We start from the raw sequence: 23,740 nt of genomic DNA on the forward strand, positions 1-23,740 counted from the left end.
CCTTCCAACAACAGGGGTTTTAAGCACCCAATTGCCACTTTTTTATCTGAACCGACCACTTTCAAATCAATCGAAGGACTTACTAAATCCAGCCAGGCAAGGTGCACAAGGGCTGCCATTAAAATGTGATAATAGGAATGGGAAGGAAAAGGGGAGGGAGAGCTCTCCATAAGGTTGTTTGTGGGCCCTACAGGAATTCAGTCCACGATAGCTGTTAAAAGTAATGTTTACTTCCCCAAAGCAACAGAAACTAAACAAAGTTATAACCCAGGGTTCAGAATAGGAATGTCTGCCTTGGTGGTCTGCTGCTGCCCTGGATACATTTCAGTAATACTACAACATATTCCCATTAGCCTAGTACCTGTAATAGCTATTTAAAAAGCTACTGCAGAGGGGTCGTCAGCCATATAAACTGTCTTCCAGGAAAGCTAGACTAATAGGCCTCCAAGTGAGAACCGTCAGACACCAACGTCCATGGACATTAAAATTTGGTCCATCTGCCCTGACCTTGATTTCAGCGTCCACAGATTTCATTTTTATTGGCAAGTCAAATCTGAACCAATCATAGATGTCTATGTTTCACAAATTTGACAGCACAGTACAGCACAGCAGAGTACATTACAGTATAGTTCAGTACAGTTCGATACAGTAGAGTACAGCAGAGTACAGTAGAGCACATCAGAGTACAGTACAGTAAAGTATAGTTCAGTACAGTTCAGTAGAACACAGTAAAGTACAGTAAAATGTACTATATTGTACTGTACCCTACTGTACTGTTCTCTACTGTACTATACTCTACTGAACCAAACTCTACTGTGCTGTCCAAACTTGTGAGACATAGACCGACTAAATTTGGTCTTGTTTGGGGTGGAGCTCATTAGAATAATACCCACCATGCTTTGCAAGTGTTCCTTTTACATGTACATTTTGGACTTTTAGCAAACACTTTTATCCAGAGCAACTTACAGTCAGTGCATTCAACTAAGGTAGATAAACATCCACATATTACAGTCATAGCAAGAAAAACAATTCTGTTACCAATATAGAGAATGTTATTGATGTTGAAGTGTAATGTTTTTCTGTAGAGCTGAACATGTTGAACATGATCACTACGATCACTACAATCACTACAATTTAATAACAGCTTGGAAAAAGCTGGCATGAGTGGGAAAATATATATTTTTATCTTTCACCGAAATTACCCTAATTTAATTTCACATTATTTTGCTCACTGGTCTGTGTTGACAAACTGTCTACCTGTGAATCTCTGATTTATAGAGATGCTAACAAGGCCAAGCAAAGAGAGATGGTTTATTGTCTATAAACGTGAAGCTTTTACTGCAAAACGTCCGAATGAAAAGCTTGTTAAAGATGTCTCCAAGTCAATTTGTTCCCCCTTGTCAACAGACTGCGCATAATGACTTGCCTGTAATTGCGTAAGAATGGCCTCTCGCGTGACACTGGCTCAGAGTCAGCACTAAGATAAATATTAATTTTGTAACTCCAAGCCAAATATGGTCGAAAGTGATCTATTGTCTGCATTAGAAAGCATGCGCAACCATTACAACTGATGCGTAACCTTAACATAATTCCCCAATATTCCAATACCCCCTCCCCAGCTCAGACTTTTACAGTTCTACACTGGTTTCTAATGGTAGGCTATAGCCCAGTCATTGCTATTGCCTACTGGCTCATTGGGAGTGCTAAAATTGCATAAACTTTGCTCTACTTTCCGGGCATTTTAATAAACACGCGTCGTCTTTGTGGAAGGTCAATCGGGCAGATAATTACCATAATTCGCTGATGTTATCTAAATTCGGGAGATCAATTCAAATGTGTGTAATTGCACTGTTAAACCGCTGGATAGAATAACTCCCTTCTCCCTGCCTTCAGCCTCTTCAAAATGAATGTATTCTCTAACCAACCCCCCACTTTTTTTGACAAGGCTACGCCTGATATGTGGGCATCAAAGGGAAACCTGATAGCAGTTTTGGGATCCTGAGGCTGGCTGTGGTGACTTCTCGTAGGTGAGCAGAAATGATGATCTAAGATGGAAAGACTAAATAACACAAACAAAACGTTCAATTGTCTGCAATATAGACAAGTATACCACATCATTCCACCCACCAACATATGAATTCATTATAATTGTGTTGACCAAAAATATAGGCGCATAGAAAACCAAATCCAATTATATTGGTGATCATTTGGAAATTGGAGGTTAATTGAAGATCACTTTTTTTGTCAAACCTTTCGGAAACAACCGGCTGACCGGTTGCAGATAGGGTAGTTTACTTCTGGGTGACGCCTGCGGAGATGCCCTTTGGCGCGGATAGGAGACATGGCTTTTTCTGCGCCTGTTGTACATTTAAAGGGTTTATTATTTCTACTCTCTCCAACCACGCAGGCCTAAAAGATTTCCAAGGTGAAGCCAAAATATTTTTTCAAAAAAAGCCATGTATATTTATCTTATCACATGTCCACTATTCTAAACTAATGCAAGGGCGTGGGGAAATGCTACAGTGTAATGTCCTGAAAAGTTCAGAGGACTCCCCTCTCCAAACGCTCTCATATAATTTAGCGCAGTCGTCTGATTAAATAAGTGATGTAAAAGTCTATTGTATAATGGAGCACAGGTTGGAGACAGGCGTCTTTATTCTGTCTGGATGAGCCGCCAAAGATAAAGGCAGGAGACAGACGGTCTAACCTTTGAATCTTCAGAGGAAGGGTATCACCATGACCAGTTGTTCAGTCGTGCCCCAATGCTAAACCATCATAAACAATAGGATCACTCCTCAAGTGTCTCCAACAATCAATTTCAACTATCCGCCCATATGGCAATTGGATTAGTGAGTGTCTAACCACCACATGTTAGCCTATCCCCAAGTACCCAATGAATAGGCATATGTGTTCTCCTGATAAACTGTAAAAAGTGATCATCTTTCAAAACGTGAAAGTAAAACTGTTGGAAAGGTGGCATCCTTTAACATGCCACTGTGTAAGTCATTGAGATCTTCAGTAAGGCCATTCTACTGCCAATGTTTGTCTATGGAGATTGCATGGCTGTGTGCTCGATTTTGTACACCTGTCAGGAACAGGTGTGGCTGAAATAGCCAAATCCACTAATTTGATACATACCTTTGTAGACAGTGCCTTCTAAAAGTATTCAGACTGCTTGACATTTTCCACATTTTGTTACGTTACAGCCTTATTCTAAAAAATATTAAATCGTGTTTTTTCTTCTCATCAATCAACACACAAAACCCACAATGACAAAGCAAAAACATATTTTTTGACATTTTTGCTAATTTATATACATTTTTGCTACCACCACCATGCTTCACCGTAGGGATGATGCAAGGTTTCCTCCAAACGTGATGCTTGGCATTCAGGCCAAAGAGTTCAATGTTGGTTTTATCAGACCAGAGAATCTTGTTGAGTCTTTAGGTGCTTTTTTGGCAAACTCCAAGTGGGCTGTCATGTGCCTTTTACTGAGGAGTAGCTTCCGTCTGGCCACTCTACCATAAATGCCTGATTGGTGGAGTGATGCAGAGATGGTTGTCCTTCTGGAAGGTTCTCCCATCTCCACAGAGGAACTCTAGAGCTCTGTCAGAGTGACCATCGGGTTCTTGGTCACCTCCCTGGCCAAGAACCTTCTCCCCTGACTGCTCAGTTTGGCAGGGAAGCCAGCTCTAGGAAGAGTCTTGGTGGTTCCAAACCTTCAATGCTGCAGACATGTTTTGGTACTCTTCCCCAGATCTGTACCTCGACACAATTCTGTCTTAGGGTCACTACGGACAATTCCTTCGACCTCATGGCTTAGTTTTTGCTCTGACATGTACTGTCAAGAGTGGGACCTTATTATATGGACAGGTTGTGCCTTTCCAAATCATGTCCAGTCAATTGAATTTACCACAGGTGGACTCCAATCAAGTTGAAGAAACATCTCAAGGCTGATCAATGGAAACAGGATGCACCAGAGCTAAATTTTGAGTCTCATAGTTAAGGGTCTGAATACTTATGTAAATAAGCTATTTCTGTTTTTTATTTTTTAGTAAATATGCCAAAATGTCTAAACCTGTTTTCGCTTTGTCTTTCTGGGGCATTGTGTATAGACTGCTGAGGATTCTTTTTTCTTTTTTAAAATCCATTTTAAAATAAGGCTGTAAAGTAACAAAATGTGGAAAGTCAAGGGGTCTGAATACTTTCCGAAGGCACTGTATATAGTGTAAGTCCGTTACTCAAGCGTGAATCATTCTAAGCTGGATGATGCCTGATATGAAACCGAACATTGTTTTATTTGGAAGCAACAGAGCATGAGAAATATTCCTCTGTTATCATGAATTGCAACAATTACTTGAGTACTTTTCAAATAGCCATCGGGCTAAGTATTAGATGCAGATGTGTTCAATCCAAATTCATATAAAACAGTCATGAGGACCTTTTCTGTCAAAGTTTCATTTTTCACAACCCATGTTATCAGATTTTTTCACAAGAATAAAAAACTGATTCCAACTCAAGGGACCTATCTAATAAAATAACTGTCTTAAAGATCAATGTATAAAGGTTCATTAAAATCAATGTACATTTCTGATACTTCAACTGATTCATAACAAATCAGCTAAGTGATCATTTCACACAGTGCTCTAATTTAAGTACACAATTGGTGTTTCTTGTGATCTGCCACAATGTAATATTGGAAGGCAATTTATTTTTATTTTTTTGTATGTGTATAATATCAAAGCAATAAATATTACCAGTAAATAAACTTTACTTTTTAGATTTTTTAAAAACTATTTTCTCATTTAAAAAACCCTTATACAATCTAATATACAATATGAAAAGTTGTACAGCTTTTTATTTATGTTTAAAATAAGGACTCACTTGTTTTTTATATGTAGATATAAATATATATATATATATATTGTCAAAATATATGATCATATTGTCAAGAGAGAAAAAAAAATGACGAACATACGTCTCAACAGAAAAGTTATAAATAAGGGTCCAAGTGAAGATTTTGGGAGTAAGGTGGGGCCTTAAGAATTTTCATAGCGTCCGTGCGGCCTGCCTCAAGTTGCCCATGGTCAGTGTTAGCGGCAGCCGCACCCTTCCACAACCATTTCCTGGTAGTTTTTTAGGACCACCTTGTCGTGTTCGTCCAGGTAGAGCATGGAGATGGCACTGAGCTCCGTGGGCACGCAGCAGGCCTTGGGAATGTTGGTGTTTACCGAGTTCACCAACGTCTGAACGATGGCGTGGTTGGTAGAGTTCAGGTGGTCTGCCAGGGGGAAGGGGCATTCCCCATGGCAGTAGTATGCCTGGTACCCTGGGGGCGCCACTATCCAGTCATTCCAGCCCACATCGCTGAAGTCCACGTAGAGAGCGTGACGGCGACAGTTGCGGTTACGCTTACGCCCCCGCTGCTTTGGGCTACGCTTGGCCCGACGCGTCAACGGGTGGCCCTTGCCGTCATGGCCGAAGGTGACCAACAGGGGGCGTAGCTGCTCCCAGTCCTCCCCGGGCTCCTGGTGCAGCGAGCGGCTGATGCGCAGGTGGCGGCCCTGGTGGCGCGGTGTCTGGTTGAGGTGCTGGACCTCCACGGCCAGCCCATAGTTGGGCAGGCGCTCCCGTGTCCAGCGCAGTACGGCGGGGCTCACGTCAAAGCTCTCCCAGCGCGAGGCGTTATGGCGCACCAGCCGTGTGTCTAAAAGCCGCGTGATTAGTTGTCCGGCCCGCGGGGGCTTCAGCACCTCGTACACGTTTATCCGGTGGAGCTGATCCTTGTCCCCCTCGCTTTCCGTAATGGCCTCGTCGATCTGCTGCCGGAACAGACGCAGCTCGGCCGACGAGAGCAGCTCGTCCTCTGGGATGTTGCTGAGGTTGAAGAGGAAGCGCAGTGGGATGGCCTCGCCGTTCTTCGTCTGAGGCTCGCCCGGATGAACCGGCTCCATGTGCTCTGAGAAAGACAACAGGACAGTCAATGTCATTACTTTTACCAAGGGAGTCTGTATGGGCTGCCATCTTGACTAATGACAGCCTGTATAGATTTGATTTAAGAGTTTATCACTGAGTATTTTCATATTTTATCTTTGCCTCTGAGTTCCGTTTACTTCCCTCATATTACTATTAATTAGTTCCCTCCAAAACTATTAGACCGTTGGTTGTTTAACAGTACCCTTTGTGTCAATCTTCATGATTGCAACCACACAATTTTGGCCTGCAGTTATGTTTTGGAAGACAGCTTTCCACTGTACAAAAACACATACCTCTGCAGTCTAACATGCCTTAATTGACACACAAGAATGTCCACGTTCACTTTGGATAGCCTCCGGGGACTGAGTGTACATCGTCCATACTTCTTTATCTATCCATAAGGATCATCCAGGACTTCCCACAATGCCTTTCTCTGAGCACTTTGCTGAAACATGCATTACTTAGAGGGTGGTGATTAACGTACCGCAGCTACCATATAAACATAGTGGAGGGTAACTATTCCATGCACAGTCTGCAGATTTCTGGCAAGACCACCATTGTTGGGAAAGGAATGTTGTGTCTACTATTTTCCTGCTCAATCCGGCCCTGTTATTTCACACTCAGGCTTTAATCTTATTCAGGTGGTTGTCATTATTCAAACCTTCTGTGTTTTTGATTGGCTCTACAGTTTGTTAACTAGAGACATTTGTCATTTTCATCATGAATAATCATTACGGATTCCCACAGACAATCCTTTGGTGGAGGAGCAGCAAGAGAGCGGACACTGCCATTAAATGCAACGAATCCACACCGCACAAATCCCATGCAGCTGCGTTAGAAGTTCATGCAGCCACGTTAAGTTCAAACCTCTAATTAGACTGATAAGTCTCATAAATTCACCTACCCAAATGAACATGAAAACATGCATTAGCCTAACATGAATGGTTTGACATTTCAGAGTGATTATTTCTAACATTGATATAGCCTAAACTTTCTAGCTCCGTTTAGAATTTCTAACTCTGTAGGGATAGTAAGGAAGGGAGTGGTTTGTGACACACAAGAGCAGCCGTTCACCAATATGTCAGCTCATACCACAGTTACACCTCCAACACCGCCAAAACATCTGCTATGCGGAAGTCGGCCAAAGCTGGTTAACACTCGATTTGATTTAATCCAGGGCTAAGACTAAGTGGAGGCCTGGAAAACACAGCATTTCCCATAGCTTGAATTCCTGGAGGATTTAGTGGGTAATTGCATCTTTAACCTCAAGAGTTGTCTTTGACGCCTTGCATTGTTCCCTGTACAGTTTCTCCCTGCTTGAAACCAACACAGTTCCCTTTTCACATAGTTTCCCTTCCTTAGCTCTGTCGTTGTCAACTTGAACTTGGTGCCTTGACTAAATATCTTATTACCGTGTATTGTTTCCTGAAAAAGTAACTAATTTGAATTGTTATACAATGGAATTTTACATGAAAACAGAGAACCTAGTTTGATCTCAACAAAATGCTCCAAGCATGTTATGAGCATAGTTAAACACACACATCGCATCATAGACAGGCGGCTGAGCCTCCTTCTTCCTGAGTGGCCTTGGTGCGGTGCTGTGCCGTCTTAGACAGTGTGTTAGACAGGCCCCATTAATTAAGGCTGACTCATCCCTCCTCCCCCGAGGGCAGACATGTTTTTCTTCAGCCCTCCAGCTCTGCCTTTCTGTCCAGCACTCCCTCCACTATAATACACTACTGTCACACTGTGTATGATCTCTGGATTACACAATACACATCTCTGTTTTAGAGCACATACTTTAGCCACGTATGTTATACAAATGTTCTTATGTTCTTTACCTCTGTTGATCTCAGTAGTACATGAAGCCTATTACAAAACTGTTGTTTCTGACTGGCTCTCCATGACACACTTGTATAGTTGTATACACCCATGCTAAGGTGTCTCTCTTACACAAACTTTGGATAAGGACCACTATGGCACCTCTGATCCGTCAACATGACACCGTACAGAAAGACCCAACAGGCTACCTCGCACGTTCTCCTGCATATTACTGTTTCTCTATCACCCTAGAGTTAGTCTATATTCCAACTTTCCACAGTGCTTCTGGTTGAGTCTGCTCTGCTCCCAATGCCCACATTGTTGGCAGGAGGGACTTTATATAGAAGGCTGCAGAGTAGCATTAAAGATAATTGCATGTTGAGGAAGGTCCCTGTAAAAGGTCCCTAGCTCCATTTAAACTGGAGACATGAGAGAGAGGCACACTACTGCTGGCCAAAGGCTTTTTTAAGCCCTTGTGCTGGGTGGGGTGAGAAGTGTAACTCAATAATATGAAGGTATGCTTTTCCTTGAGCTGCTAACCAAACACGCTGTAGGCTTTGTCGGACTGCAGATTCTTTCAGGAGGGAAATTTGTCTGGCTGAATTCTTGCCACTTCTTTGGCCACCATTTTGTGACCACATCCTTAGATTTCATAATTTATGTTGAAGGTGGGAGGGGGATGTCTTATATTCATGTTTAAGTGGTGTAGGAAATGTTGCATTTGAATTTGTTTCGATGAGACATGGATTGTTGGGCTTATGGGTCCACACCCACCGAGGTAGGTGGTGAGACATATGTGTTGCTGCCATCGCCATTGGAGTATTATCAAATGGGGATGGACTGTTGATGTCTAGAAAATGTAAGGAAGGCAGTGAGTGCTTCATTCTAAACCATTGCTGTTTCAGGTGCTGGTTGGCCAATTAGCTTGACTTTGGCTCATGGATTCTGTAACGGGGCATGTACTACCGTTCAAAAGTTTGGGGTCACCAAGAATTGTCCTTGTTTTTGAAATATAAAGCCAGTCTCAACGTCAACAGTGAAGAGGAGACTCTGAGATGCTGGCCTTCTAGGCAGAGTTGCAAGAAAAAGACGTATCTCAAACTGGAAAAGAAAAGAAAAGATTAAGATGGGCAAAAGAACACACACTGGACAGAGGAACTTTGCCTAGAAGGCCAGCATCCCGAAGTTGCCTCTTCACTGTTGACATTGAGACGGATGTTTTGCGGGTACTATTTAATGAATCTGCCAGTTGAGGACTTGTGAGGTGTCTGTTTCTCAAACTATACACTCTAATGTACTTGTCCTCTTGCTCAGTTGTGCACCGGGGCCTCCCACTCATATTTCTATTCTGGTTAGAGACAGTTTGCGCTGTTCTGTGAAGGGAGTAGTACACAGTGTTGTATGAGATTTTCAGTTTCTTGCCAATTTCTCACATGGAATAGCCTTCCTTTCTCAAAACAAGAACAGACTGATGAGTTTCAGAAGAGAGTGCTTTGTTTCTGGCCATTTTGGGCTGTAATTGAACCCACACATGTTGATGCTCCAGATACTCAACTAGTCTAAAGAAGGACAGCTTTATTGCTTCTTTAATCAGAACAACAGTTTTCAGCTGTGCTAACATAATTGCAAAAGGGTTTTCTAATGATCAATTAGCGTTTTAAAATTATAAACTTGGATTAGCTAACACAACGTACCATTGGAACACAGGAGTGATGGTTGCTCATAATGGGCCTCTGTACGCCTATGTAGATATTCCATTAAAAAATTTGCAGTGTCCAGCTACAATAGTCATTTACAACATTAGCAATGTCTAAACTGTATTTTGGATAAATTTGATGTTATTTTAATGGATTAAAAAATGTGCTTTTCTTCCAAAAACAAGGAGATTTCTAAGTGACCGCAAACTTTTTAACGGTAGTTTATGTCATAAACATCCATTGTATAATTAACTGTACACTCCAGGAAATATGTACTTTTCTCACACTTACCAGAGGGAAGGTCACATCACCTCTGGATTTCCCCAAGTTCTCAAAATCCATGCATTTCTCTCTGATTCATTTATTGGGTTTACATTTAGACACTTCATCCAGAGTGACTTACAGTAGTGAGTGTATATATTTTCATACTTCTTTAATACTGGTCCCCCCTGGGAATTGAATCCACAACCGCAGCATTGCAAGCGCCATGCTCTACCAACTAAGCCACATGGGAGCACATACAGTAGGCCTGGTCCCAGAGGATAAGGCATGAAAGTACTACACAACTGCTGTAACCAATGTGGTCCTCTGTACACACTTAGAGAAAAGGGTTCCAAAAGGATTCTTCGGCTGTCCCCTGGAACCAAAAGGGTTCTACCTGGAACTAGGACTGAGCGATATGGCCTAAAACTCCTCTAAATGTTTTTCTAACTTATGGGTGATTCACAATTTTAAAAAAGTTCTCTAAATAAGCTTTGTTACACAATTATAGGTCAATAAACTGCATTTCAAATAGTCTGGAATAATTGACTGAATTATACCTAGGCTAAATATACGCCTCCCGAGTGGCGCGGTGGTCTAAGGCACTTTATCTCAAGAGGTGTCACTACTGTCCCTGGTTCGAATCCAGGCTGTATCACATCCGGCCGTGATTGGGAGTCCCATAGGGCGGCGCACAGTCGGCCGGGGTAGGCCACTGACTTGCATAGTTATAAAATAAAGACTTCCTCATTTTGTTATTTGATCAAAATAGTTTAACCTGCTTTTTTGCAATAATCACTGATCTAGCTTTCAAGTCTGTCTATGGACATTTTCTTTTTGTTACAAATTTAACCAGAACCATGCACAAGCCCACCTGCTAGTGAGTAGCCAACTTTGATCTATTTGCTTGCTAACAAGGTAGTACAGTTGAACTGTTATGAATACACCCTCCTGTCCGTCTCCATCTGTTTGAACAACATAGCCTGTTCACTTTGTTGACGTCGCCTGTACAAATGCTGCTAGCGGTACGTGGTATCGCAATGCCGCGAGCACCAGAACTTGAGCACTAATTTTCCACAATCATGTTCATTGATATTTCCGTTTTAGTAGGGTCTGTTCTGTTCTACATTTTGGGCATTGAGACATAAAAGGTATCGTCAAAGCTGATTTATGGTCATTCCGTCGTCTGCATTGGCCGTACAGCATTGGCTGTAGCATGGCTGAAGCATTCATACTTCTTGCGCTTCACGGAGCAGAGCTGGTGTGAAGGAAGTTGTCAAGGAAGTGAGTTTGTGTTTATATAGGACGTATCACCCCCACCTACCATCAACCAATCATGTCAACGCAGAGTTATACATGCTATTTTGTTACAAAATCTGGAAGGTGCACAGTGATGCAAGCCTCCTGAGGCTCCGCAATTGCGTCACACTCTCTACGGAGCCTCCGGACTGCAGTGTCGGATCAAGCATAAATCGCCTTTTAGAAAGTTTAAGTTCTCCTCTGTTACAGTAATATTATGTCTCAATGTGTTTTGGTGCCCAAATGACCGATTCTGTTGGACCAAACTTCAAATGCAAATAGCGAGTTGAAACTACTTTTTGGCAGAGAGGAAGAAGTGATCGTTCGTCTTTGTTGTTGTGAGGGACATACAGTAATAACCTTGATTCTTGCGATACAGGCATTTGGAACATTGCGAGAGAAAAATATATAATTCATTTGAGATATCGCCCAGCCCTACCTGGAACCAAAAATGGATCTTCAAAGGGTTCTCCTATGGGGCCAGCCAAAGAACCCTTTTAGGTCCGAGATGGCACCTTTTTTCTAAGAGTGTACAGACAGTTACTTACATCACTTTCCTTCTATCTCCCTCTTTCCCTCCCTCCCTCTCTCACACTCTCTTTTTCTCTATCTCTCTCTTTACCTTCGTGGTGGAAGCCCCTCACGGTGTTGGCACGGCTAGCCGACCTCTCGGGGTACTCAAAGGCGGTGTCGTGGGTGCCGGCCTCCTCAGCCTCGCCCGATTGCAGCCGGTAGAGGTCCAGCAGGTAGCGTGGCACAGTGGCCGAGCGACTGGGCCGCGGTCGCCTCTGCAGTCCAAACATGTGCAGCAGCGTGGCCTCAAAGTCCCGCAGCAGTTCATGGCTCTGACCAGCAGTCCGGCTCTGCAGGCCCGTGGCTTTCTTCTTCCCTTCCTCAGGTATCAGACTAGCATGGTTGCTCTCTCCCAGCAGGACTTGGCATAATAAAATGACCATCAGCATTCGATTACCAGGAATCATGATGTCTCTGGGAAGGCAAAAACAGAGCAAAAAGAGATAAGTGGGGAGTGTGAGAGAGAGAGGATAAAGAAAGAAAGAAACCTCTGTTTTAAGTGACATTCTATATTTGTCTACCCTTCCTACATCTCCTTCTTTTCCAATATAACCTCCACCCTATTGGACCCTTCACTAGTGTTTTCACTGTAAATGTTCTCTAATTGGTTATAATTGTCCTGTCTGGCTTGTTTACAGTAAAATGGCCTACGATCAGATAGCCCCCCTATGCAGTTTATCTGTTGCAACATCCTCCAAGAGTAAACAGCTGGTTGAAGAACACAGCTTTTTGAACGGAATCTGAGGGCCATTCCTTTTACCCCTCCTCTTCCTCCCTCTGCCTCCTTCTCTCTCTCTCTTCCTCTCTTTCCCTCCTCCACTATGATTATACAAATAGGAGAAACAGCTAAGGGGTCAAAGCAAATTCTTAACTCGATAAGGAGCCCAGTCCCTCAGTCTACCTCGACCAATCAAAGACAAACAAAGGACCATGTGCCACACATTTCACCAACAATTCCTCTGCAAAAGTCAGACCAGACGCTCTTCCATTTTATTAATCTAGTCATTTAAATGTAAAATATGACAAACTCCTGAGAAAACAAAAGGGAGAAATACGGAAAGATGGGGCAATGGTGTCACATGGCATAAATTGATTTTGCCTGGTCCACTTACCGACAGAAAATAAAGCATGGGAAAACAGTCCATGTTTGTTGGGAGCCGGCAATGGTCGCGTTCCTCAGGGAAATGTTACGTGGTGCTGGGGGGCTGCTCGAGAGTGTTGGAGTGACCCTGTTCCTGAAATGTACATAAGAGAAAAAGGACATTGTAGTCTTTGTAGTCTAGCTGAGAGGCAAATACTTCTGGCTTTTTATTTGTCACATGTCACATGTACCGAACACAACAGGTGTAGACTTTACCGTGAAAATGCATACTTACAAGCTCCTTCCTGACAATGTAGTGTGTGTGTGTGTGTGTGTGTGTGTGTGTGTGTGTGTGTGTAACCCAGTCTCTCTTCATTAAGGCTTATCATATAGACATTTCAACATTTAATCAAATGGCTACCCAGACTATTTGCCCCTCCCCTTTATACTGCTGCTACTCTGTTATTTTCTATGCATAGTCACTTTAATAACTCTACCTACATGTATATATTACCTCAATTACCTCGACTAACCGGTGCCCCCGCACATTGACTCTGTACGGTACCCCCTGTATATAGCCTCGCTATTGTTATTTTACTGCTGCTCTTTAATTATTTGTTAGTTTTATTTCTTATTCTTATTTAATTTAGTTATTTTTTTTATTTTTTTCAACTGCATTGTCAGTTAAGGTCTTGTAAGTGAGCATTTCACTGTAAGGTCTACAACACCTGTTGTATTCAGCATTTCACTGTAAGGTCTACTACACCTGTTGTATTCGGCACATGTGACAAATCAAATCAAATCAAATTTATTTATATAGCCCTTCGTACATCAGCTGATATCTCAAAGTGCTGTACAGAAACCCAGCCTAAAACCCCAAACAGCAAGCAATGCAGGTGTAGAAGCACGGTAGCTAGGAAAAACTCCCTAGAAAGGCCAAAACCTAGGAAGAAACCTAGAGAGGAACCAGGCTATGTGGGGTGGCCAGTCCTCTTCTGGCTGTGCCGGGTGGAGATTATAACAGAACATGGCCAAGATGTTAAAATGTTCATAAATGACCAGCATGGTCGAATAATAATAAGGCAGAACAGTTGAAACTGGAGCAGCAGCACGGCCAGGTGGACTGGGGACAGCAAGGAGTCATCATGTCAAATAAAGTTTGATTTGATTTGAAGTGGGGCGAAAGGTTACATTCATGTTCTCTATAGTGTATCTGGTATGTCAAGAGTAAGGAAACTGACTACCCTTCAAAGAGCAGTTCTTGTAGTTCAAAGAGCAGCCCTTGTAGACACCACACTTTAAATAGGACAGAAAATGAAGCAGCCAAAACATATCATGTAACAATTAAGTGAGAAATATTCTAATTCAATATTTGTTACTTCAAATACAATTTTTTCACTCAAGCAAACATATTTCAGAGATTGTGACACAGCATCCCTCTATAAGCAATTCGTCTGTCAATTACAAGTAGACCAAAGTCACTGTAGAGAGCATGGCTTTACGTAAACACTGCCTTGCCTATTCAGAACAGACAGACAGTGTAGATGGGCACTCACTTGTCCTCCCTCCTCATTAAGGCCAGCTATCAGATGGTTCATGACTGTATTGATTAGTAGGGGATCAATCTGCATCCCAATGACGGGTTAAAGGGGGGCCAAACTACTTTTTCTAGAAACTTAAAGTGCACTGCACCCATCAAAAAGGGACCTTCCTCTTCCCCTCCTCCCCTCTGTTGTCCTGAGATCTGTGGAGTCGCTGATGACAAGCCTGCTGCTCTGCTCTTTGACCATACTGGCATCAATAAGCCTAAACCCAACCTCCATGGACTCAGACAAGTACTAATGCATCTCTATATGCTGTCCTCCTGTCCTGCCCAGTATAGTGCACACATATTTACTAACAACATATTTAATGCTACAGTACATAGTATATATAGTATATATATACTCTAGTCTCAAACTTGTGTGATCTGAGTTTGTTGAAACTGGAGGTGTTTCTTTCAACCCTGGTCAAAAGCATAATGTGTGTGTGTTTTTATTGTGTATTTCTTTGTTATTTTTTACACTGCACAATAATTGCCTTTCGGGCACAATATAGATCTATTGAATTGAATAGAACCTTGTTTTTCCAGACCAGACCAGACACACAAATTCACCACTGCAGTATGCCAACAAGAATAAAACCACAAGTCTATTAATCACAATTTGTTATGCAATACAATTCACTTGAGTGTCATGGCAAGGCAGTTCTAGAACTGAGACAATCCTATCCAATGCCTCTACACACAGCGTTCTGTCCTGTAGATGGTTTACGCCCATTCTGTGGATCTATGACATCACAAACAGAGGGACTTGGCCCTAATGAATATCTTGCTTTTACACACATTGCTGAATCACACGAATAAAATGAAGAGTGTTTGTGAAATAGGGCCTGGGCAAACAACAGTACCACAGATAAGACACTTCAACACTTCATTTGAGCCCATTCCATTATACCTGGAATGTGTTCCACTGGAATTGGCTGATGTAAAAAGGGCTTTAATAATACGCTTGATTGATTGATTAATTTGATTGAACTGTGTGTATGTCTGGGTTCATATCTCTGTGTTTATCTTTTTCCCTCCATGGGTCACTGTACATGCAATCAAGGAGATATTTTTCATTTTTTGTAGCAGAATTAGATGTTGACCTTTGTGTGACCTCATGTTCTCGGTCGTGACACAAGGTCGTGTGCGTGTGTGTGTGTGAGAACCATGGTGAAGAGGCAGTAGGGTTCTGAACATGATCAGCTCTATTACCCATAGGGTGGGGGTGGGGGGATAACGTGTGTGCATCCCTGACAACAAACGCTCATTGTGCCGAGAGGGCCTCTCCCATGATTACAGCGATTCAAACCGCTCAAAACAGTGACTACAGAACTTCTTACAGTAATGACTGACAGAGCCACTTACTATAAGTTGATGGATTCACCAAGTAGGTTGATGACAGTACTAACCGTCTACAGTATATAGGGACGTAACCAACAATAATGCTCATCATATTTCTTCCTTGTCTCCTATTATATTGTAATGACCAATGTATAGAAGGATGTCTAGAAGGATAAATAACAATATGTTTGAACAATTACAGATGTACATAACTCTTCCTTTTATTGGGTTATTCTGCGTTATTCAGCTCACCAGCTGTGATCAGGCCTAAAGTAGAGGAGAGGGACAGTAAGGAAGAAAGCGTAACATCCAAAGTCTGAGTTTTGAACCGAAACAAGAGACAGTGACATATTTTGCAATGAATGTACTGTAGCCCAGGGTGCAATTAGGCCTGGCAGTTAGCTTCCTCTGGTTTGGCCTAGTCCTCCTCCTCCCTAGGCCTCCCTGTATTTGACTTCCCTCTTCCCTCTGTCTCCTCCTCCCTCCCCCCTCTCTCTAACCAGAGATAATGTGATCAGACTATGCACATGGTGCTTTAGATGTGTTTCCTGAGGAATTTGACAGGGATGGTGGGAGGGGAGCAGGTTACCACGGGAACAGACAATAGTCCAGGGCCCAATTGTACTGTTTTAGCTCAAACTTCCCAGGCAGGTATTTCCTTATTTTGAGGAAGTATTCCAGCAGCATTCATATTCCATGCTTTTTTTTTGTCGACTGTGAAAGTTTAGTATTCATTTTAAAAATACAACTTGTATGCTCTATGGGTTTACTTTATGAAAAATAAAGCATGATATATTAACTTATTTCTGACAATACGTAGGGTACAAAAACAACAGCAAGGTGGTTTTGAAGACAGTTCTGAGACTACAAATGGATGTTTCTAATCGTAATCAATCATCAGTTGATTGTCTGTCTAGTTGTTATGTCAAGGGCAAAAAATGTGTTTTATGTTTTAACCTCATCAGTTAATTATAAATGATTTAGTGATCTTCTTCCATTTGAAGTTATAGTAAAAGTAAATGGCTATATCTTCAAGGCCAAACAACAGTTTGACGTGACATCAAAGTTATTGAAGCGTGTGCCAAAGCAGGTTGGTAGTTAATTGCTGAATGTGGTTTAAAAACAGACAAATAAAATACAGCATGAACGTTCAGTCGTTAAAACACTGAAATTCAACCTTATCGTTGTTTTACAATGCTTTGTAAAGAATTGGGTATGCCCTATCTATACAATCATTCATAATATATCTTTAGATTAATTAATTAATGTTGCTCTCAACATGTTGTATATGCTCCCTATAATAAGGAACGAAAATAGACAAACAAAACAATTGGGTTTGGCAATGTCAAGTACTCTACGTTGATTTACACAATAGCCTATTCTCTCGGCGCTCCCGGCAGTTTGTTCTGATATGTATAACCCCTTATGATCCAATTTTAAATTCAGCTTTTTTTCCCCTTTTTGCTCTGTTTTTTTTTATTCTCCCTAAACTGTAAGCATGGGTCTGTTTGCACTTAGCAAGGAGGCCAACTTCTCAAAATTAAGAACAGAGACGTTTACTCTAACTGTCAGCTGCATGCCCAAATCCTTTCTTATAATTAACTTGCTGTAAACTGTGGAATTGTGGTGGAATCATTAGTCATCAAATCATTTATTTAAACAAACGAGTAATGTAATGATTTAACAAATTCGAATATGCTAGTGTTAGTGGCTGCAGGTTGAAAAGTCCCAGGGTACATGCGTCGGGGAGGCCGGAATTAATACATATTTAATCTCCCTTTATTGTATTCATGAGATTTTCTTTAATAATGTCTAAATTCGATACATAGATCTTGATATGTTGTGCATGTGAGCCATTTGTTTGTTTGTAGTAGCAGTTTGTAGTGTACAGTGCGTCCTTATTTGTTCTTATAACACGTTGGAGATAATTGTGTTTCCATGACGTTGTAAACCCCAGTCATTTATTCTTAAATTACCATTAGGCATCTAAATTATATTACATTTTTAAAGAAATAGGCTTTGACATTTGAGAAATCTAAAATCACCTAATTGAACTACAGAGCACAGCTACATTTACGCATGAGACCAGTCTCTGTCCCAGGGTGTCTATTAATTGAATGTAAACTTCAACTATAAGGATTAAATCCATAATCTGACAAATCTGTAACGACCTGGCGATGAATGTTTGGAAAGGTGAAAAGTGAGGGTTGCCATCCCAAACGGTTACCAAATGGGAAATATGCGCACTAGTTACTGTGCGTGCAGGTGTCTAAAAACCCGAGTGCCCCCCCCCCCCCTCTAAAAAATGTCTACTCATGCAACAGTTATAAACTCCCAAAGCAAGTACTGTTAACATTCTTTTGCAGAAAAGTATCTTATTATTTTTTCCATGTTAAACACTTTCTGGCACAATTGTCCAGGCGTGCGTTAGAATAGTCGGTGATCACTTTATTTCACTTGGGGGCAAAATAAATAAATAATGAAGTAGCTTCAGTGATCGAATTAAATGCAATGGGGTACATTTAATGTTCAGTATCATGAACATGAGCCGCTGTCGTTAGGCTAATATTATTTATTACCTATGCAATTTCAATCATTTACATTTCATGGGAAGAATATATCAGCCTAATGTAGCTCATCGGAGCCTAAACTGGTTACGGAAGAACTATGGAGGCTAATCTTGTAGACTACTTGTATAGAGTTGAGTTAATAGGCTATAATTGTTTTGTCGCATTCGAATATGCCACAGACATGAAGTTGAGCGTCGCTTACCATTAGTAGGGGTACAGGTAGTATCCTCGAGAAAAGTAAATATGACAAAAAGAAAGTGCGAGCTCTCCCCATGCAATGGAAGTCCAGGTGTAAAGCATGTACTGAAAACGCCGAATGAATTTATGGAGAAGTACGGTGGTTCCTTCGGATCATTAATTCCTTAACGACCCCTCTAAAAAACAAGAGGCGAGAGAGACGATGGCCGGAGACGGAGGCGGTTTGAAGCAGCGTAGGTTTGCAGCGGGGTTCCCATTTCCAGAAGTTCATGGGGGCGGCACACTGCGCGAACAGGCGGACTCTCCAACTGATCAAGCATCTATTGCCCCTTGCCGTTTTTATGTGTCCGCCCTATTTAGCCTTCCTGCTTCCTCCTACCCCTCTCCAACCCCATCCCGCTGTCTCAAACACCTTAGATAAACCCCTCCCCTCTCTTCTTGACTTAAAAGAAGAGACACACGTTGTGCGCAATTTGGGCCTATAAATACATTTAAACTTTATAATATTATTTTGTACATTATTTAAATATTACATGTAATTTTTAGATATGACACTTCCATATTTGTATTTGAAAATGTAATCTGTCTAAAATATGTAATACTACATTGCTACTATTGCTACTCTGCAACTAATTAATATAAATCCATTTTAAAGCCAAACTTTTTCGCCCGTTCTGTCATAGAGCGCGCGCGTGTTCTTGTATTTTGACTGCGTGCATCTGCATTTTAAGGTCCCCACATAAATATGCCAGACTGTATTTTTGGACTGATGTGCGCAGAGCTGTATGCATATGCCTCAGTCCCACATTATATCCATTACATAGCTAATGATGACATAATTACGCCTCCATTAAACATGTATATCTCTTCCTCAATGCCTTTTATTGATAATGGATCAACTCTCTGTTCCCATTCCTCACCCTCTCTGTTTATTGTGTTCCTATGGAAACGATCCTCTGGGTTTTCAAGGAAGAGTTCAACTTTTCTTTTTCAGAGGTCTCTGGTTAAAATGAATACAGTATATAGGACTACAATACCATGTGGTGTGACATATGTGCATGCAATGGACAGTGGAATAGGAAGTGTCTTACTACATTTTCACCTGCATATTTACCTGAATGTTCCTCTCTAAATCTACTTCTGAATTATTGTACATATCAAGCAACCATCAGACTACATTAATGAAAGCTTGTAAGATGATCGAGTGATAGTACAAAAATGACGTACCCCACACTATACACTCCACAGTTGAAAAATCCCTAGTAATGGTTAAACAAGCATTTCTGCTTCACTTGGCCTACCCCTTGGCCTTTTAGGACCAGTTAAGTCTTTAAGACACATTTTTTTCAAGACTGCAGTGCAGAGAAATTGGCTTCAATGAAGCCTTAAATCTGCTCTGGATCTCTCTGGTCAGGGTCACGTAAGTGTCCTGAGAAATGCACTCCTATGTAGGGGATTAGCCTGAGACTGAACAGTGGTCTAAACAGGAAGCGTTGTAAGCTGGCAGGGGGACCTAAAGCAAATGGCCGCTGTTGTTTTTCACGCTGTATTTACTTTCGGTTCCACTTTACCCCGACATTAGTCCATCCAGTGGTTCCTGTTTGCTTGGCGTTGACTTTTGCCTAGTTATGATATTATATGTGCCTCATAGGCATCCAGAGTGTCTTCTAGCTTTGTATGGAAAGCTAGTTAATGACTGTTAGTTAAGTTAGTTAATGACAGTCTTGCCTCAGACATACATCTCCATGCATAGTGGTTATGCAAAAGCTGCAGCTAAATGGTGGAGCATCTGTGTTTTGGGGGCATTCTTTAAAGACTCCGATGGCCTAATATACAGTACATCACCTTCTAATGCATTTCTTCTGCATTACAAAGCCACTGGCTGGACAAAGGCTACACAGATCTGTGACTGTGACTGACTCTTATCACGTGACATTACTAAATGCTTTGTCTCTGTCTCTGGGTTTTTTATAGACTGAGACATCTGTTGATCGCCAGCTGTTTTTATTTAACGGCCACCAATAGTTGACTGTGTAAAAATATCATGTTATTGTACATCCATTACTGGTAACAATAACTGGTAACCTGTAGGATATGAGTCTTCTGCAATATATTCAGTTTGGCATAAGCAGGAATGCAACAACATATTTGAAGGTGTCTATGTTTTAATGTTGTTTTTTAACAGTTTAATAAGTTGATGTTCACAAATAGCACATAGAATACGAAGAGTAGGATAGGGCTTTTAAAAGATTAGGGTAAAATAACTTGTGGTAAATATACCAACAGACAACACATAGTGTGAAGTAGAAAGGCTACTGGAGGACTGGACCCCCAGATTCATCAGGTCTGGAGGAAGCAGCTTAGCTCTTGAACTCTTTATCCCACAGCAGCTGTACACACAGCCAGCCCGTGTCATCAGAGTGCGACACACTCACGGTCCTTTCCCTCCACACTAGCCGTGGCAAGCAGCCCAGCCAATGAAGACATCAGCAGAGTGAGCAAGGAGATGTCGGGGTCTATCGTAGGCCACAAGGTGATGGCTGGAGATGGAAGATTTGGGAGGGAAAACATTTTGGCTGTGCGAGCATCTCGGGTTCTGATCTCACATTGGCACGCAGAAATTTTATATAAAGTGAAGGGCTCCTCTGGAACCAATTCAACTGGCTGCAACAGAGTGGTCAGCAATACCAGTAATCTGAACAAATAAAAAGCATTTCCCTCTTAAGGGTTGCTATTAAATATCTTCTTCATGCTGTCCGTGGTTTCCGCCAGACTCCCTCAGATATTTGTGAATGATTTCCTCCTTATCCACTGGCTCTTCCAGAACATTTGGCCTGTTTGGGATCAATCCCATCTCCAAAACATTTCAGCTTGATGAGTCGCTCAAGTGTATTACACAATAACATGGAAAGACGGCTGATGAAATGCAGACAAATATGCATGGAAAGGGGGAGACAAAAGAAAAGAAAATAACCCCATTCCCTCAGTTGGAAGGGAGAGTAGAGGGAAGTGGAGGGAGTAGTTGTTCTGGTTCCACAGGGGCCTTCAGAATACCCTCTTGGGCCAGTGGAGATACTCAATCCTCCAAATCTGGAGAGATGAGAGCTTTGCTGGCATGGGATACGGTGCAGGCCTGGTAGTGCTGTGGCTGAGGGCACCTGGCTTTGGGTCTCTAATGGAGGTCCACTCCCAGGCGTTGACCAGGCTTAGCCCCACTTAGCTCCCTCAGATCCCTCTGAGATTACCAACCCTGGGTGGTTTAGCACTACAGACACTGGCTGCACCACCACCAGCCGTCCTACTGTCAGAGAGAGGGCCATGTCAATTTATTCTCCCAAACTGATACATTTTACTTTTTGCTTATTTTTTTAAAAATATTTTGATTTATTTCACCTTTATTTAACCAGGTAGGCCAGTTGAGAACAAGTTCTCATGTACAACTGCGACCTGGCCAAGATAAAGCAAAGCAGTGCGACAAAAAACAACAACAAAGTGTTACACATGGGATAGACAAAACTACAGTCAATAACAATAGAAAAATCTGTATACAGTGTGTGCAAATGGAGAAAGGAGGTAAGGCAATAAATAGGCCATAGTAGTGAAGTAATTACAATTTAGCAAGTTAACACTGGAGGGATAGATGTGCATATAGAAATATAGATATATAGACATATAGATGATGTGCAAGTAGAAATACTGGTGTGCAAAAGAGCAAAAAATGCAAGAACAATATGGGGATGAGGTAGGTAGTTGGATGGGCTATTTACAGATGGGCTGTGTACAGCTGCAGCGATTGGTGAGCTGCTCAGATAGCTGATGCTTAAAGTTAGTGAGGGAGATATATGTCTCCAACTTCAGCAATTTTTGCAATTCGTTCCAGTCATTGGAAGCAGAGAACTGGAAGGAAAGGCGGCCAAAGCAGGTGTTGGCTTTGGGGATGACCAGTGAGATATACCTGCTGGATCGTGTGCTACAGGTGGATGTTGTTATGTTATTGCAGTACTATTCGTCGTTTTCTTGTGAGCATGCTGAGCTGAATCCTCAGGTGACATCTGTCACTGAGCAATTGAGAAGGTCAACAGTCCTGTGCCGGTGCATTTGGTGAGAGAGTCAATGATTTCACCTCCACGGCTGTGAGTCACTAAATCCTGCTTGGAACCGCTCACCTATGATTCAATAGCAGCTCAAAGGGGAACTTGGAGTGCAAACCCCCGGCCTGGTGTCATATAACACCCTTCGTTTTCTCTTATTTTTTTTCAGACAGAATTATTCATTAGTGCAGACACGCGCCATGGCCATTGATCAAATATAGCTTTCACTATAGGTCCCAGACTTCTCGCTGGAACATTCTACAACCCAGCTGCCTCTCGTTTCTCGGTAATGGTCTGTGCAGCAGCGAGTTTGGCCAGTAATCCCTTAACTCAGCCCATGGATCTCAAAGCCTGTAAGTGGCGGGAGGGGTTAAAAGGAGGGACAGAGGGGGGTGGTGAGAAGTTGAGGAGGGATTGCAGAAACCATTTTAATCCTTAATGGAATTGGCATGTAAACTCATGAACGTAGAAGTAAACACAAAGAAAATGAAGAGGGATGGATTTTGGATTGGTTGAGCTCTTCCGGAGGGGCACTATGCCGAAATTCACGTTTCACCCCTCCTTCTCGCCTCTGATAGAACAAAGAGAGGTCACTGCCTCTTCCGGGCCTGTCTGCTTCAGCCGAAAACACGCTTTAATAAACACCATCAATTTGCTTTTACAAGGAATGCTGAAGTATTAAGGGCTCTATAAAATCTCTAAAGTCGAAGCATAACAGATTCCGTAATATAAATGTTAAGGTAATTTCCGATTAAGCCGACATATGCAGCATTACCGTTAATGCAGTCTACGCTAAAGCAGGAACATTGACTTTAAATTTCAATCATGCTGTAAATCTGAATTTCCGCGATGTGGATTAAATAGTCACTGTGTAATGATTTTTTTCTGGGGGTCTTTAGTCCACATGTATATACAGTTGAAGCTATAGTTCTAGCAATAAAGCCTTATTTTGATAAAACATTTTCCCATGGTGGAGCTAAAGAGGAATACATTTTCCCCTTGACATCACTTGCACTGATCAGTAATTGGAATTTTGAAATCCTAAAGTTTTTGATGACATGCAAGTCTAAATAAAGCTGTACAAAAATGTGGAAAATCCAACAGATGCTTGGTGGATTGTATTGTTAAAAAATAATGTTAAGTATTGAAGTGTTTACCAAAATACCCCGGAATATCTGTTCAACACGGGTACTGCAGGCTCCATTAGAAACATCATCAGTGACACTTCCCACTGGGCACAGACGTCA

General features: G+C 41.8%; 1 protein-coding gene across 2 annotated transcripts; it reads right to left on the bottom strand.

Annotated features, from left to right (window-relative positions):
• Nucleotides 1–512: 512 nt before the first annotated feature.
• LOC115138632 (bone morphogenetic protein 4-like) lies at nt 513–18,738 on the bottom strand. 2 transcript variants are annotated; one of them, XM_029675689.2, is made up of 4 exons: nt 18,407–18,738; nt 12,740–12,862; nt 11,677–12,041; nt 513–5,959 (listed from the first exon to the last, which is right to left on the bottom strand). In XM_029675689.2, the coding sequence occupies exons 3-4, from the start codon at nt 12,032–12,034 to the stop codon at nt 5,094–5,096; spliced, it is 1,224 nt and encodes a 407-aa protein (XP_029531549.1). In that variant the 5' UTR covers nt 12,035–12,041; nt 12,740–12,862; nt 18,407–18,738; the 3' UTR covers nt 513–5,093. The 2 variants fall into 2 exon arrangements, with proteins under 2 accessions (XP_029531549.1, XP_064881822.1); XM_065025750.1 differs by lacking the exons at nt 12,740–12,862; nt 18,407–18,738 and having other exon boundaries at nt 11,677–12,133.
• Between the last annotated feature and the right edge of the window lie 5,002 nt (nt 18,739–23,740).

Source organism: Oncorhynchus nerka, linkage group LG12 (genome assembly GCF_034236695.1).
Source record: "Oncorhynchus nerka isolate Pitt River linkage group LG12, Oner_Uvic_2.0, whole genome shotgun sequence".
Lineage (NCBI taxonomy): Eukaryota > Metazoa > Chordata > Actinopteri > Salmoniformes > Salmonidae > Oncorhynchus > Oncorhynchus nerka.